This window comes from Nelusetta ayraudi, unplaced genomic scaffold (genome assembly GCF_046127955.1).
Source record: "Nelusetta ayraudi isolate G7.1 ecotype Tasmania unplaced genomic scaffold, CSIRO-AGI_Nayr_v1 ptg000006l, whole genome shotgun sequence".
Taxonomy (NCBI): Eukaryota; Metazoa; Chordata; class Actinopteri; order Tetraodontiformes; family Monacanthidae; genus Nelusetta; species Nelusetta ayraudi.
The window spans coordinates 737,707-752,492 of record NW_027466056.1 but is presented as its reverse complement, the minus strand read 5'-3'; the positions used below and the strand labels follow the sequence as shown (position 1 = coordinate 752,492).

The window sequence follows — 14,786 nt, the reverse complement described above, 5'->3', positions numbered from 1 at the left end:
TTCATTGGTACACGGGGGTTTCCTCTGTTTAGTCAATAATGGTTCCACTCGTTTAAACCAGCGCCCCCCCCCCCCTCCCCCCAACTGTAAATCCAACTAAAGTGTCCTTTACAGTTGCAAACCTGTTTTTTTTTTGGTTTTTTTGCATGTCTTCCAGTCATTAAAAAAAAAAAAAAAAAAAAAAAATCTTCAGATTTTAGACACAATACGTGGAGGTTTGTACACATTTGATCTCACTGTGTCCTGTCGCTTGCAGTGCTGAAGACGCCGCTGCAGAGAAGAGCTGGTGGGGGCCATTGGACAACAAAGCACGGCGCACTGCTCCAGGCCTCAGCACAAGAAACGAGTTAATTAATATTGGCTCTTGTTGGATTTAGTTAATGAATGAGCGAATTATGCACCTCTGGGACGCCACCACCCCAATCATTTTAAATTATCCCCCACACCCCTCGTCCAACATTGTCCTCCAATTTCCCTACTCTGATAATGCACTGATGGGGTCCTTGTCAGTGACTAGACCATGGTACACACACACACACACACACACACACACACACACACACACACACACACACACACACACACACACACACACACACACACACCAAGGCTCCATCTGTCTGCCTTTGTCTTGGTCTGGTGTGTTTCAGGTCTTTGACTCCAGCACATTTTATTGACGCCTTAAAAAAAAAAAAAAAAAAAAAAACTAACCATGGCTTCTGTTCAACCTCACACCCTCAGTTTAGGGCGGCAAATATCTACATCCCATTAGCCCAGTGGATGGGGGAGACGAGTTAAACACACACACAAACACACTCCAACATTGGTCAGAGGGAGGAAAGATCCATGTTATTAGCATTGAAGCCTCACTGGGTGAAATTCATTTTAAACTACAAAAAAAAGTGTTAATGTAGTTGGATACTTTTACATCGGAGATGTTAATTCCATATGTATTGTGACACATTGTAACATGGCTGCCTACTAGGATAGCCCTCCAGGCAGTGTGTGTGTGTGTGCGCGCGCGCGTTTTGTCTTTGAAGCTATATTTGTCGCTTTATTTTAATATTTAAAATCAAAATTGTGTGGAGAGCATTTCAAAGTTTGTGCATCAGTGCTGAGCAGATGGTTGCAAATTGCAATCATCTGCAACCATGAATTGATGGGACACATCTGATAGTGTTTTAAGAATGTGTTTCAAGATGTGTTTTTCAAGTTAATGTTTTACTGCACAAGCATTCTTGAAGGATAAACCGAAGTGTTTTTAATTATTACCATTAAAACTGATAACAATCCAGTTAAAAGATCCAACATTAATAACATAAAAAGCAATATTAAAATCAAAAACGTGTGCGTGTGTGTGTGTGTGTGTGTGTGTGTGTGTGTGTGTGTGTGTGTGTGTGTGTGTGTTGAGGTGGATGACTGATGCCATTCAGTGCGGTCTGAATTTCTCAGGGTTGTTTTTTTTTGTTTGTTTTTTTAATAATTTTATTCGCTGCGCTCAATTTCGTGGACCTTTAGCGCCGCCGTGCGTTGAAAAGAGCCTCGCGCCGGACTACGGAGGCGTACAAGTGTCAACGTTGTCCGGTGCCGCACCGCTTCGTGACTTTATATCCTGTCAAATCAAAGTTAGGACCTGAGAATAAAGCAGGGGTGGGCAAACTGTGTGACTGGGACAGTGGGTTGTAAACTGTGCCAGAGGGGGGCGTAGCGGAGCAGCAGCAGATCGATGCAGTGTTTTGGTGAGCCACCGCATAGGAGGAAAAATATATATTTCTAATGGGATATGGAGAAAACGTGCTTTAATGTAGTTTGAAAATGAACAAAAGCAATACAGCAAAAACAAAAAACAATCACTAAAGCTCTTTATTGAACTAATTCTTAAAAGACTGAAAAATGGATGAAATACAGCAGCTATTTTATTAATTACTTACTATTATTAGAACTTCTTCAAGTTCGGAGGGCCAGATTAAAAAGCTTTAACGGGCCGTAGTTTGCCCATATATGGTCTAAAGTCTTTCACAGCATTCGCTTCAAAACGGGTTAAAAAAAATAATAATAATAATAATAATTAAAAAAAAAAAAAAATCGTACTGGTTGTCATGTTCTCTTCTCTCGCCGCCTTTATGTGGCTCGCGGCCTTAATGTGAAGCCCCGTCATTGGCTGCAAGTTGCACCAGCAGCACAGAACTGCGCAGGTGCGCGGGATGCGAACACACGTGTTCCTAATTAACCTAATTATCCCGCTCTGCCCCGGTTTGTTTCTCTCCGCGTAGAGAGAGAGCAGAGCGAAGTGAAGCGAAGGGAAGGAAACGGTGCAGGTTGCTGCCGGCGACGATGCCTCTGTCCCGGAGAATCTGCTTCACGACGCTGGCAGACGAGCCACCGAACCCGGCGGACGAACACCGCACCGACCAGAGTACCGACGCAGTCCGAGAGACGCTGGGAAGTCGCGCGGACCGAAGCGGCAACACGGTCCGCTTGGCGCTCGCACTGTTTGATTCGGATGAAGTGAGCTACCCGGAGTTCAACTACAGCCAGCGCGTCAAGCAGGTACCGAGCGTGTTTCCCCCTGCAGTCTGCGTCAGTGATGATCGTGAATGACGCACACAAGGCCGCTTTGAGACACATTTTTATTTTATAGTTCTAGAATTGTCCAAAAAAAGAAAAAAGTGCAATGAGTGTTTCAGGCCCCCCCCCCCCAGGATAACCTCAACTTGGCGCTTCATTGTGGGTTTATGGCAGAAACAAAACAAAACAAAACCGATTTTTTTTTTTCCCCCCCCCCTTCCAAGTTTATAATGTTATAGAAATCCTGAAATGACATAAACCAGAATATTGAAATACAGGAATTGATCTCAACTATCATCGACTTTAATCTCTCAACTTCGACTTGACGTCAATTAAAGATGACGCGTTCACGCGCTCGCTTCTTCGTAAACAACAACAACAACAACTGAACTGTTTTGTTAAGGTTCTTTTTTTTAACAACAGGAAGTCTCTGTGGGGAACTGTGAACAGGACCAGGGCTTGGCTGATGATGAGGTAGCTGCTATTGTGGAAAGGTTGGAGAAAAAATTTGTAAGTATCTTTTGAAAATTGAATTTTTGCAATTTGATTTCGCCATATGACCTCTTCCCCACCCCCCCTCACCCCCACTCTCAGGGTACCAGACCAAAGAAAACGGACCGTATCCAGGACTTGATTGATATTGGCTATGGATATGAAGAAGATTCCTTCATTGACAACTCTGAAGCTGTGAGCAGGCTGACGGCCGCACGTTCCCTCGTCTTGGTTCAGCCTATTAAAGTCTTATATTAAATTTCTTTTGCAGTATGACGAATTCGTGCCAGCCTCCATCACAACAAAACTAGGCGGGTTCTATATAAACTCTGGCCTGCTGCAGTTCCGCCAGGCTTCTGACACCGAAGACGGCACCACAGGGGAGGAAACGCCTGAGGCCACCAAGGTGTGTCGTACCACTCTGATGCTCATCAAAGAACTGCTTTGACCGTCCTCATTTGGAATGGACTTACCAAAATTGTTGTGATATGTGTACATATATATATATATATATATATATATATATATATATATATACATATATATATATATATATATATATATATATATATATATATATATATTTGCAAATTTCAATCCATTTGCCCCGTGTGATTACACGTCATGCTTGAAAAACCTTTAGAAGCGTAAACTCAATCTTGGACAGTACAAGCCAAAGAAGAAGAAACTATGCAGAGGCGATGGGGAGCTTGTGGTCAGCGTGGATCAGAGGTCCTGGTGAGACACAGCCACGCGATTCTCTTCTGTCTCGTTTCTTGCCATGTCCATCAGTGTCACATCTTCACTTTAATTTTTTATTTATTTTTTATTTTTTTTAAGGAGTCCGATCGAAACTGGACCAAATTGTGTCATGAAGAAGAAAAAGAGGAAAAAGTCTGCTGGCGCGCTGGATGTTGCCAGCATGTTGAGGAAGTTTGAACGGGAGAAGGCCAAACGGCAGCACAAGTCGGAGCGGACGGATGTGGAGGCTGCAGACGCCGCTGGCGCGGCCGCCGTACCCTCATGCCCTGCCGATGCAGCTGGCGGCGCCGGCGCCGGCTTGAACGACCCGCTCCTTAGTTTGATCGGATCCACCAATGACCACGCCCTAATCCAAGCGGCCAACACTGTGGATTTTGATATCGACTTGGAGTCCTTGCTGCGAGTCAGTGAAGCGACTTCCACGCCAAAGTCACTCCCACAGGTTTCCCCAGAGGCTCGGCTCTTCCAAGCCCGAGCTGCGGAAGTCGCTCAGGACTGCGCTCCAGGTCCATGCTGCCCGGTGCAGCTGAAGCCTGCTGCACAGCCTGCTGCACAGCCTGCTGCACAGCCTGCTGAGCTTCTCCCCAGGACTGCGTCCACATCGCATCACCCCTGCGTCCCTCCTCTGGAGGGAATTCCTGCAGGACTCAATGGCGCCATTCAAAAACTCAATCTGGTAAGCGGTCCTTTTTATGAGGGTTGTGGGTGTGCTGATGTACTTATATGTGCAGTCAGTAGCGTCACACTTCACATACACTCCCGGTCAACAGTTTGGACACACCTGGTTCTTTATCTTGACTGCTTTCTACACTGTAGATACACACTGAGGACATCAAATACAGGAAGTACCCGGAAAATGAGAATATCAAGTCAATGTTGTTTTATTTTGGCAATTTAACATCAAAGATGAAAGCAACACATTTTTATTGAGCCATTCCACGCAAATTGACGTCTCAAGCAGTTCCTTGTTGTAACTTTGCTGATTGAGATTTTCAGCTTATTAAAACCACAAAGCCACAAACTCAGAAAATTATTATAAAATTTGAGTTTTTGTTTTTTTTTAAGCTGCAAGACCTGATCAGCAAAATCCAAAGAAATAAAACCTTGAAATATATTGATTTGCATATTATTCCTTTATATAATATGTCACATTCACCTTTTAAGTTGAATTGCAGAAATCCAACAACCTTTTCAGGATATTCTAATTTCCTAGGTAGTACCTGTATATGAGCAAGATATGTGTATTCATGTGGCAAAAGAAAGAATGTGTGATGGTCTATGTATTTTATTTGAAAGGTGGCTATTCTATGTCATCTAAAATATAAAACTTGTTTCACTTATTTCACACTTTTTGGTTTAATCCATATTCCAGAGGTGTTCATTCATAGTGTTGATGCCTTGAGTGACAATCTACAATGTCAATAGTCATGAAAATGAAAGGAAAACCATTCAATCAAAAGTATGTGGCCAAACTTTGACCAGTCGTGTATGTGTACAAATACTTGATGGGAACACGCCTAATGACATGCAACAACTCTGCAGGCTGCTCTGACTACAGATGGAGAGTCAAAGGTCAAGTTCTTCACTCCAGAAACCAACTCCGTCCTGCTGGAGTGAGTCATCGAGTGTCGCGCGCACACCAGCACAGTGCAGTACTGATTCTTGAACGTTAATGGTTTGTCATCTGGTCACTGCACAGCAACAGGCACGCAGGCTCTGCTAGCGTTGTTGAGAGTGCAGCAGGGGGAGAAATATTTCAGCACAAGGCTGCTTTAATGGCACAGTCTGTCAAGATTCATTGGCTTCATATACTAACCAAAAAAAGTTTGCCCTGCGAGCTTTCAGTGCCAAGTCATTGATACCAGGGAATCCGCTTGTCAAGTTGTTTGGGCTCGGACGTTGGTTTTGCCTCCACTTGAGAAGGCCAGAAGGCGAAACGGAGGACGCTGTGGGCGACTCGGCTGCTTTTTTTTGGTTTTATTGCGTTAACAATGAAACTCAGTACAGGTTGATGACCTTTAAACACAAAGAAACACAAGATCAGTGACTGCTCACTCTTCAAACATTTCAAATTCTTACTTCAAACTAAATAAACAACTTCATAACTTAAGTGCAATAACCAGAGTTGCTTTTCTTGAAAGAGGTTATTTTTCATTTCCCGTTTCTCAAATTGCTAACTGTATTTTCGTCTTCTTACTTTTATATTTAAAAAGTCTTAAATCGAGAGAGAAAAAAACCGAATGAATCAAGGCCTCCTCCAATTGAACACTTTCCTCCTCCACCTGAGCTCAGTGCTGCCCCCAGCTGTTGTATGATGGGATTTACGATGGATTTGGATTATGGTTTAATGACTGCTTTTAATACTAAAATTAAAAAAAACAAAAAAAAGAGTTGCTTCTACAAAAGTAATATATTGAAAAAAATTAGATACAAACACTACTTTCAATTGAAATCTACTTTTAACTTCACACTGCTGAAAGATATTCCAACTTAAATCACCTCCAATTTCTGGACTAATAGTTTGGAAATGTCACGACACATTGTACACGCGTGCCATGTTGTGTCCCACTAACTGTTTGTCTTAGTACAGTCACCTGCTGTGCTTCACCTACCTGATGTTTAACTGACATGATGACTCATTGTGTGTCTGAAAGATTCTATCGTGCACTGTCGTGTATGATTGAAGTTGGAACGTGTTGCATATCAAAAGCTCTTTCCTTTGTTCAGCATCGAGCTGCAGTGTCGGGAGCAGGGCGGCCAGGTGCGCTCTAAGGTCTACACACACCTGTCGTCCTTCCTGCCCTGCAGCAGAGATACGCTCCTCAAGCGCGTGAAGAAGCTTCTCCACTCGCACACCGTGAGTGGCCAACGTTGACGACCGAGTAGTTGCTGGAGTTGTGGGGGGGGGTAGTTGGCAAACTCCTCCTGTCTGTGATCTGTGTCTCTCAGGAGCCGCTGCCGCCTCACGCCGAGGATCCGGTTCACAAACTGAAGGACGCCATTGGGAAAGCAATGCCTGAGCAGATTGCATGCTTTCATGAGAACTGCCTCGCTTATAAGCGGGTGAAGACCTCGGGGTGAGTTCATGTTTGCCTCTTCAAATGCAGCGATCCAAACAATGAGAGCTTAGACTCACGAGTGGGCAGAAGTGAAGAATTTTAGGTGAGACTTAATTAACATGAAATGTCAGGACCTCAGCATAGAAACAAATGGAACAGAAGACCTTTATCGATCCCACAGTTGCATAATTACAGCAGCAACTGCGTAGTGCAAAAAGATTAATTATATTAGTTGAAAGCAATAAAAATAGACATTTGCATGGTATAAATTGAGAAAGAAAAATGAGAGATTTAATACCTAAATATACATTTTTAGACGCATCAATGAGATTTAAAATGAGCAATCAAAGATGAATGCACCCCTAAGTGGTTATAGTTATTTTACAATGTATATAAAATGCGTATATTTTCACCGCCGGCTCCAAGCATTGGCCCATACTATGCAACATGTCACTTCATACAGCGTTTCTTTAACCATGTTTTCCTGAGCCAGCCAAGGAACTCGTTGCAATTGAGTGAGGTGCATCCTTTACTTCCTGGGCTTCTCCAGTCATTTAAAAAAAAAAAAAAAAAACCCATGGAAACGCATTGTGAGTCTCTAGAACTTTGCCCTTGTGATGTCACCGGTCAGAATTCTAATATTGCAGTTGATGATTCTCCCACGTTGGAGACGTTGCAGTTCTGCCTTCTGAGAAAACTTTCTGCTATGTTGTTTTTGACCCTTCTCAGGTTGCACAATAGGCTGTGTGCATTACTTTTCTACAGATATTTCTTTTAGTACGGAGTCCAAGACAAAATGACCTGTAAAGCTGTTTGGCCTTTAATGAGGCAAGAAAAAACAACTTAATTTCTGAAAATGAGTTTTTTTTTTTTTTTTTTTTTTTGTCAGAGCAAATGTGGAAGAAAAGGAAGGTGGATCAAATCTAAATATTGACCAGGAGGACAGAAGCACGCAGGAGAAAACCGGCAACAAAGGAGTCCCTAAGAAGTTGTTCAGATGGAATGAAGAAATTCGGTTAGTTTTTGAAATTCTTCCGTCGCAGAAGTTTCTGCTTGCGTGAAACAATTATAACCCAAACGTGTTTCATCTGCAGAGAATGTCTTTGTCACGTCATCAATGAGAAGATTGAGTCGTTTAAAAGTGAGAAGAGGGAGCTGCTGGAGCAGGAAGAGCATCTCAAGACCTTCTTGGACAATGAGGTGAAACCCCTCTGGCCCAAGGGTTGGATGCAGTCCAGGTACAGAACACTGACACACTGCAACACATTCAAAATATTTATTTGTATCACATTTTTTAAAAAAAACAAAAAATGTTTCATTGTTTCAGAGTTTTGATGAGTGAGAGCAGGAAGATCTTAAACCTTGTTACACCACTACTGTGAGTTTTACAAGTTTTATTTACTTACTTACTTACTTACTTAAAACACTGTCAAAATGCCAACTCTCCAAATCATTTGTGTTCCAGTTTTAAGAAAAGCAGACTTAAAAAGAAGCCGTCGTCGGCCAACGGCCCCGGCACCACATCCGACTGCTGCAGTAGCGGCGGCGGCGGCAGCAGCAGCAGCGTCCACCGTGCATCCCAGCCACTGGGCGTCGCCCCCCATGACGGCGATGGTGAAACTGCGGTCTCGATGGCAGTGGATAGCGGCTCGCTCGCAGCTCTCCAGCCAGAGCAGCCGTTTGACGTGAACTTCTCCACTCACTCTTCTCTGGTGCTGCTAGCTGACCAGGCATTAGCACAGGAGCAGCCTCTGTCTGTAGCTCACCAGCTCTTGACGGCCACCGTTGCCGGTTGCAAACCTTCCGGTCAGCACTGGAGCGCTGCAGTGGACATCAGGAGTCTTCCTCTTCCTCTTCCTCCTCCAGCCGCCGCTCCCGGTCCTCTTGGCTTCCCGCTGACGGAGGTGTGTCAGGTGGTTTTACCGGAGCTTCTGGAGGTGGGAGGCTTTGCCAGGCACGTGGACGCTGGTCAAGCGCAGGTCATACGTGCTGATGCTAACATCACAATACAGTGATGGATTTCATGTCGATTCCCACTTGGTGAGATTGAGGTGTTTCTTTGGTCTCTGCTGCTACGAGGTTTTGTGCAAGTTGCCTGACTGAACATGGTGTAAAATGTCATTGCACTCTTATTGTCCTCTGCACTGACTTCTCTTCAGAATCATCTCATATGCAATGTTTTGTTTGTCAATGACGTACGGTGAATAAATAAAAGGTTAAATCACTCTTTTAATGGTCAACAAGTTGTGATCTACCAAACTGTTTTTTTACACTTTACATGCACAATGGACGCTGATGTTTGGAAAATTTATAAAATGTACAAACCACACTGGGGCGAGCATGCAGAAAACACAGAACATTGAAACTGTACACAAGTGTAACTGTAGGAAAAAATATAAACTTCTGAGAGGCACGGATGTGAATAACTCCAAAGCAGACTATACAATATATAGAATATACAAAACCCACTTCCTGTCCAAATATGAACGTTTGGGGCCAGAAAATGTACCTGCGTGACAAGTGTGTGTGTGTATTCCATTCTTTAGCAGTGTAGAGTAAGTAGTGGACAGATGAGGCATCCACTCTGACCATCTTGTTGCAGCCACTATTGAATGATACTGTAGGATCCTTTTCACAGCCAGGTAAAGATCTGAAGAAGCAATACAGCCAACACAGAATGTCTGCTACTGTGCTTTGTCAGTCCTGTGAAAAGAGAGACTAAATATTAGTCTTAGTTCTTCATTCAACAGATACAAAACACTATGAGAAGGGGTGGGGGGGATGTAAAGTATTTTAACTCACCATTGTATGCGATCACTTCCACTTCCACTGTAAAGTTTTTCTGTACTTGATGCCCTACGGCCAAGACTGTGTATTTCCCAGCATGCTTCCTGCTTGAACGGGCAGGCAGAGCGACTGCTTGTCCATCCCTGTACCAGGTGACCAATGGTTTGGGGTTTCCTCTCACCTCACAGCTGAAGGTCTCACCTTCTCTCACCTGCAGCTTTGTTGGACATTCGAGCTGTGGGCCAACTGCGTGAAAAGTAACCACAGAGAAAGAGTGACGTCATCCATCACTGAAGGAGGTGTGTTGAGGAGCGAGACTGCGCAGCAAGGTCCAGTGTGGAGTGTTTGACTTAACATACGGCCCATCAATACAGTACTACCCAGCAAATGAGAATCTCCTGAGAAGGTTGTTGTATTTGCCCATGTGTGAACTCTTCTGAGCCAACAACCCAACACAGACTTTCTAAAGGCTCAGGAGCCTTTTGCAGGTGTTTTGGATTCTTTGGACTCTTTGAAGCTACAAAACTGAAGCTTTTCACAGTATTCTAGTTTTCTGAGTTTGTGGTTTTAATAAGCTGAAAATCTTAATCAACAAAGTTACAAGGAACTGCTTGAGATGTCAAATTGTGGCTCAATAAAATTTGTTGCTCTCATCTTTTATGTTAAATTGCCAAAATAAAACAACTTTTACTTGATATTCTCATTTTTCGGGTACTACTGTACATCATTTGTAGTACAATAAAAGTAATTTGATTATTCCTACCAATAGAACGGTTCTCGTGTGTTTACGATTATACATGGTGCAATGAGGGTTTTGTCTTGCTCTCAGTCAGCTGCCAAATTGCACCGCCATATTTCTGAGGAAGCCCCGTGTGGACAATCCAGCCCGCCTGAGCGGGTGTTTCGTTAGTAACTTGCTCGCGTCCTCAAATAAACCAACGAAGAAAATCTTTATCGTTAGCTAATTGCTCTGTATCCCTGGCGTCCTCTGTTTGTTTGTTTTTCTTTGTCTTATTGTTTGCCTTTCATTTATAAATATTTTTTGTACTGCTAATAACACTTTTATTTATTATTACTTTTCATGTTCGAAAAAAAAAAAAAAAAAACGAAGAAGAAGGTTGACGAGGTTTGGGTGCGAAGGACACCGTAGTTAGCTAAACCAGCTCGGGGCGGGAGAGAGTGAACGACGCTGCGATCTAAAGATTTAACCTCTTGGTGTCGCTGTTTGTTCTACAAGAAACAGTCTCCAAATATTACACACGTAACCAAAAAACAAAACCAAACATACGATGGTTTAACTCACAGAGAACCGTGGCTGTGAATTTCTGCGACGAAACCACCAGAGGGCGCTGTTCTCCCGCTGCTTCCAGCTCCAGCTTCGCTTCACACCAGTACTGGGCCCGGTCGTCTTCTTTGCTCGGCTCGATGTCCAGTGTGAAAATTTCGGTCATCGGCAACTTACAGCTGCTGTGTTGAGTTGAATGCAGCGAACCCAGTGCCTTCTGTCCTTTGTAGAAGGTCACCGTGAGGTTTCTAACGGGCGCGACATCCCGCACTGCGCACTGCAGAGTGTACTGCTGAGCCTCAAGCATTGGCCCAGTGTGATTGACAAAATCTATGGAGACGTCGTCTGGGAGCTCTGTGGAAACACATCAACAAATTAATTGCGCAGGACAGGTTTTAAATTGTTTGTTTTTTTGTTTTTTTTTTTTAAAAAATGAGTATGAGAAAGAAATTTCAAATAAAACTCACTGTAAACTGTCAATGGAAGGCTAATATGACACGACCCTCCCTGATCGGATAGTGCAAAGCACATAGCGTTGATGTTCCATTGAGTCACCCTGTCGACACTCCAAACAAGGAAACGCTCCATAGTTTCATTAGGACGTTCCTTAGAGGTACAAAAGACTTCCAGTTAGAAAAAAAAAAAGGCAGAATTTTGCTACCACTGGGATGCGCTAAACTGGAGCACTGTAAGGTGAACTGTAATTTCACGCAGGTAATAACTACTCTTCTTCCAGCTTAACTGCCCCAAAACTGAAGCCATTCATTTATGGGCTCCGTTCCTCCCTCTTCTCCTCTGTTTCCTTCCTCGGCCACAACCTTTCCCTCTCTCCCTGCGTGACTCATTTGGGAGTCAGGTTTGACCCCCGTCTTGGCTGTGACAATCGTATCAAGCATATTTGCACGATTTCCTTCTTTCACCTCAAACTCTGGCCGTCTCTCTCCCGTCCTGCTGCTGAGCAAGCTTGTCCATGCCTTTGTCTCCTGCAGGTTGGACTACAGTCACGCCCTCCTCATTGGGATCCCTGGCAAGAGCCTCCAAAGGCTCCAATACAGGTACTACCCAGAACATTAGAATCTCCTGAAAAGGTTGTTGTATTTCTGCAATTCAACTTAAAAGGTGAATGTGACATATTATATAAAGGAATAATATGCAAATCAATATATTTCAAGTTTTTATTTCTTTGGATTTTGCTGATCAGGTCTTGCAGCTTAAAAAAAAACAACCTCAAATTTTGTAATAATTTTCTGAGTTTGTGGGTTTGTGCTTTTAAAAAATAAGCTGAAAATCTTAATCAGCAAAGTTACAACAAGGAACTGCTTGAGACAATTTGAGTCAATTTGCGTGGAATGGCTCAATAAAATGTGTTGCTTTCATCTTTGATGTTAAATTGCCAAAATAAAACAACTTTTACTTGATATTCTCATTTTTCGGGTATTACCTGTATGTTCAAAGTAGCGCTGCCCGGGTCCTGATGAGGGTGCGTAAACACGATGACATCACGCCATCCTTCACGCCCTCCCCGTTCACCTCCGCAATGAATTCAAACTCCTCCTTCACACCCATCACTGTCACCCCCACCTAGCTCACTGAACTCACTCAAATTATAGGCACAGTCTGAGTCATACATTGATAAATGATTTCCTACCAGTGAGACTTCCCACCCAAGAGCAGAGAAGGCCATGTTATGGACAGAGCAGTTGGCAGTGAATGAATCTCCAAACCTGTGAACAGAAGTTCACACAGGACGTCAATTCACACTTCAGTGATTTATTTCACTTAGCATCACTTCTGTGGTCCTGAAGAGAGTCAAATAAAACGGTCATTTCTGAATATCTTATTTGATTTTTTTTTTTTTTTGAAGTAACTCGCCGTTACGTTCAACACACCTGACCGCCAGAGAGGGAGCTGAAATCCTCAAAGGACAGTGTACATTTTGACTGGGCTCCATGGGGTCGCTGGCAGGAAGTTGTATGAAGGAATGCGAGGGGGAAGAGGTTTTTGGAAAGGGGGCAGACATCTGGGATGGAGAAGATGGAGCAGGTGTTTCAGGGGAGACTGGAGAGGGTGCAGCTGAGGCCACAAGAGTGATCAGCGAGAGGGAGAGAAAGCACAGGCAATCAAAACATTTGCCATTATCAAAACATTTATACACCTCTGAAAATATAAAACAGCAACAGGCAGGACTGAAAGTATTAATTGAAGATATTCTGTTGAATTGAAGCTGGAATGAATTCACAGACACAACGCTACTGGGGCCCTGCGATGAACTGGCGACTTGTCCAGGGTGTCACCCTGCCTTCGCCCTGTGACAGCTGGGAGGGGCTCCAGCAGACCCCCGTGACCCTGAGCTCGGGACTAAGCGGGTATGGAAAATGAATGAATGAATGAAAACCTACCTGCTTAACCTACAGTCAGCATCGTTAAGCTGTGAAATAAAAGGTACAATTATATTTCCTACTTGTTGGAAAGACCTAAAGATCATCTCTCCCATCTTTGTATGAAAGCTAAGGGTCAATCTTGAAATAATACCCATTACAGCTGATCTATTGTGGAGCATTGTTGAAAGCACGGCGAATACACCCAGCTTGTTCCTTAGAGGAAGGAAGGACACCCTGCCCAAGTCAATAGCACTGCTTCTCTTTTCTGTGGCCATTGTTCCACTGATTCCTGGGGTTATTCTCTGTCTATCAGATGATCTCACTCCCATTAGCCCTGGGGCATGCTCACTGTGTGTGTGTGTGTGTGTGTGTGTGTGTGTGTGTGTGTGTGTGTGTGTGTGTGTGTGTGTGTGTATGAGAGAGAAAGAGAAAGAGAGAGAGTGTGTGCCATAAGACTCTTGTGCAATAAAGGAAGCAGCAATGTTTATGCATATCAACCTGAAACATCAGTGCCACAGTCGGCGAGAAAACAAAATATATGTTGAAAAAAAAGTTTTACAATAATTGCAATGATTAAATAACAAAGATAAAGTTCAGAATTTAAACTGGAGGGTATTTTTCCTACTTTTCCTTTGTATGGCATTGTGGTTAAATAGAATTGTTTCACATGAACAAGTTGTATCAATAGTGACGACAGCTATCAGATACATATATATATATATACACACATATATATATTATCTGTAAATGATTTGGCATAAAGGTGAATTTCCAGGTCAAACACTTCAATGAAAAACGTTTTAAATTCACTTTTAAAAGTCTGTAATTTCAGCCTGGTAAAAGTTGACTGACACCAGCGCAGAGCAATGATTATTTCACTCACCCGAGCCCACGAGGATACTCAGCAGAACTGTGATTGGCCATCTTTTCCGTGCACACATCCCTCTTGACTTTCCCTGCTTTGGAATATTCGCCACTGATGGGAGTTCTCAGAGCGGAGACGCTGCTGCCGTTGTTGCTCCCAGACTTGTGAGAAAACACAGAGTAAACGTCAGAGTTTTTATGTAGCTCTGGGGCGTGTGTTGGGTGTGTGTTTAGCATGTTTGATTGTGAAGTTGATGATCGGGCGATTCCTTGCTTTAGTCCTGAAAGCCACGCTGGGCGTTCTCTGTTGGTAAATCAGCCGAGGAAGGAAGGGAGGGACAAAAGTAACGCAGCGGAGAGGGCAAGAACTGGTGTGTGTGTGTGTGTGTGTGTGTGTGTGTGTATGGGGAGCACGCCCTTGAAGGCTAAATGTGATGATGTGTCAGCAACAGAGGATTCTTCTCAATGCTGCTGCTAAAAAAAAAAAGGACAAGCCAAAGCTCTGAAAGTCAAAACATTGATCAGCAGCCAGAAATGAAAGGATGATAAAGTGAATAAGTTTATTTATTTCACCTTTTGTTGCCAGCG

At 43.4% G+C, this 14,786-nt stretch overlaps 2 protein-coding genes across 2 annotated transcripts; one reads left to right on the top strand and one right to left on the bottom strand.

Moving 5' to 3' along the window:
* The first annotated feature begins 2,303 nt into the window (after positions 1 to 2,303).
* On the top strand, positions 2,304 to 8,896 carry LOC142879226 (ubinuclein-1-like). Its single transcript, XM_076012410.1, has 13 exons — positions 2,304 to 2,550; positions 2,992 to 3,078; positions 3,163 to 3,255; positions 3,332 to 3,466; positions 3,704 to 3,798; positions 3,901 to 4,498; positions 5,365 to 5,435; positions 6,550 to 6,679; positions 6,775 to 6,899; positions 7,771 to 7,896; positions 7,976 to 8,119; positions 8,209 to 8,259; positions 8,347 to 8,896. Exons 1-13 carry the CDS (start codon positions 2,335 to 2,337, stop codon positions 8,894 to 8,896), a joined length of 2,421 nt encoding a protein of 806 aa, XP_075868525.1. The 5' UTR covers positions 2,304 to 2,334.
* A 196-nt stretch (positions 8,897 to 9,092) lies between these two features.
* On the bottom strand, positions 9,093 to 14,475 carry LOC142879741 (vascular cell adhesion protein 1-like). Its single transcript, XM_076013171.1, has 7 exons — positions 14,218 to 14,475; positions 12,843 to 13,026; positions 12,602 to 12,677; positions 11,421 to 11,559; positions 10,972 to 11,307; positions 9,684 to 9,914; positions 9,093 to 9,584 (listed from the first exon to the last, which is right to left on the bottom strand). The coding sequence occupies exons 1-7, from the start codon at positions 14,273 to 14,275 to the stop codon at positions 9,514 to 9,516; spliced, it is 1,095 nt and encodes a 364-aa protein (XP_075869286.1). The 5' UTR covers positions 14,276 to 14,475; the 3' UTR covers positions 9,093 to 9,513.
* Between the last annotated feature and the right edge of the window lie 311 nt (positions 14,476 to 14,786).

What these genes read in the sequence shown, in the direction of transcription:
- LOC142879226 (XM_076012410.1), top strand. Translation starts at nt 2,335, where the DNA reads ATGCCTCTGTCCCGGAGAATCTGCTTCACGACGCTGGCAGACGAGCCA. An exon ending in TCATTGACAACTCTGAAGCT is followed by an intron (nt 3,256 to 3,331) that starts GTGAGCAGGCTG and finishes TTTCTTTTGCAG; the next exon opens with TATGACGAATTCGTGCCAGC. An exon ending in CCATTCAAAAACTCAATCTG is followed by an intron (nt 4,499 to 5,364) that starts GTAAGCGGTCCT and finishes ACAACTCTGCAG; the next exon opens with GCTGCTCTGACTACAGATGG.
- LOC142879741 (XM_076013171.1), bottom strand. Translation starts at nt 14,275, where the DNA reads ATGTGTGCACGGAAAAGATGGCCAATCACAGTTCTGCTGAGTATCCTC. An exon ending in GCTCCCTCTCTGGCGGTCAG is followed by an intron (nt 12,678 to 12,842) that starts GTGTGTTGAACG and finishes TTCTGTTCACAG; the next exon opens with GTTTGGAGATTCATTCACTG. An exon ending in ATTCACAGCCACGGTTCTCT is followed by an intron (nt 9,915 to 10,971) that starts GTGAGTTAAACC and finishes CTTTTCACGCAG; the next exon opens with TTGGCCCACAGCTCGAATGT.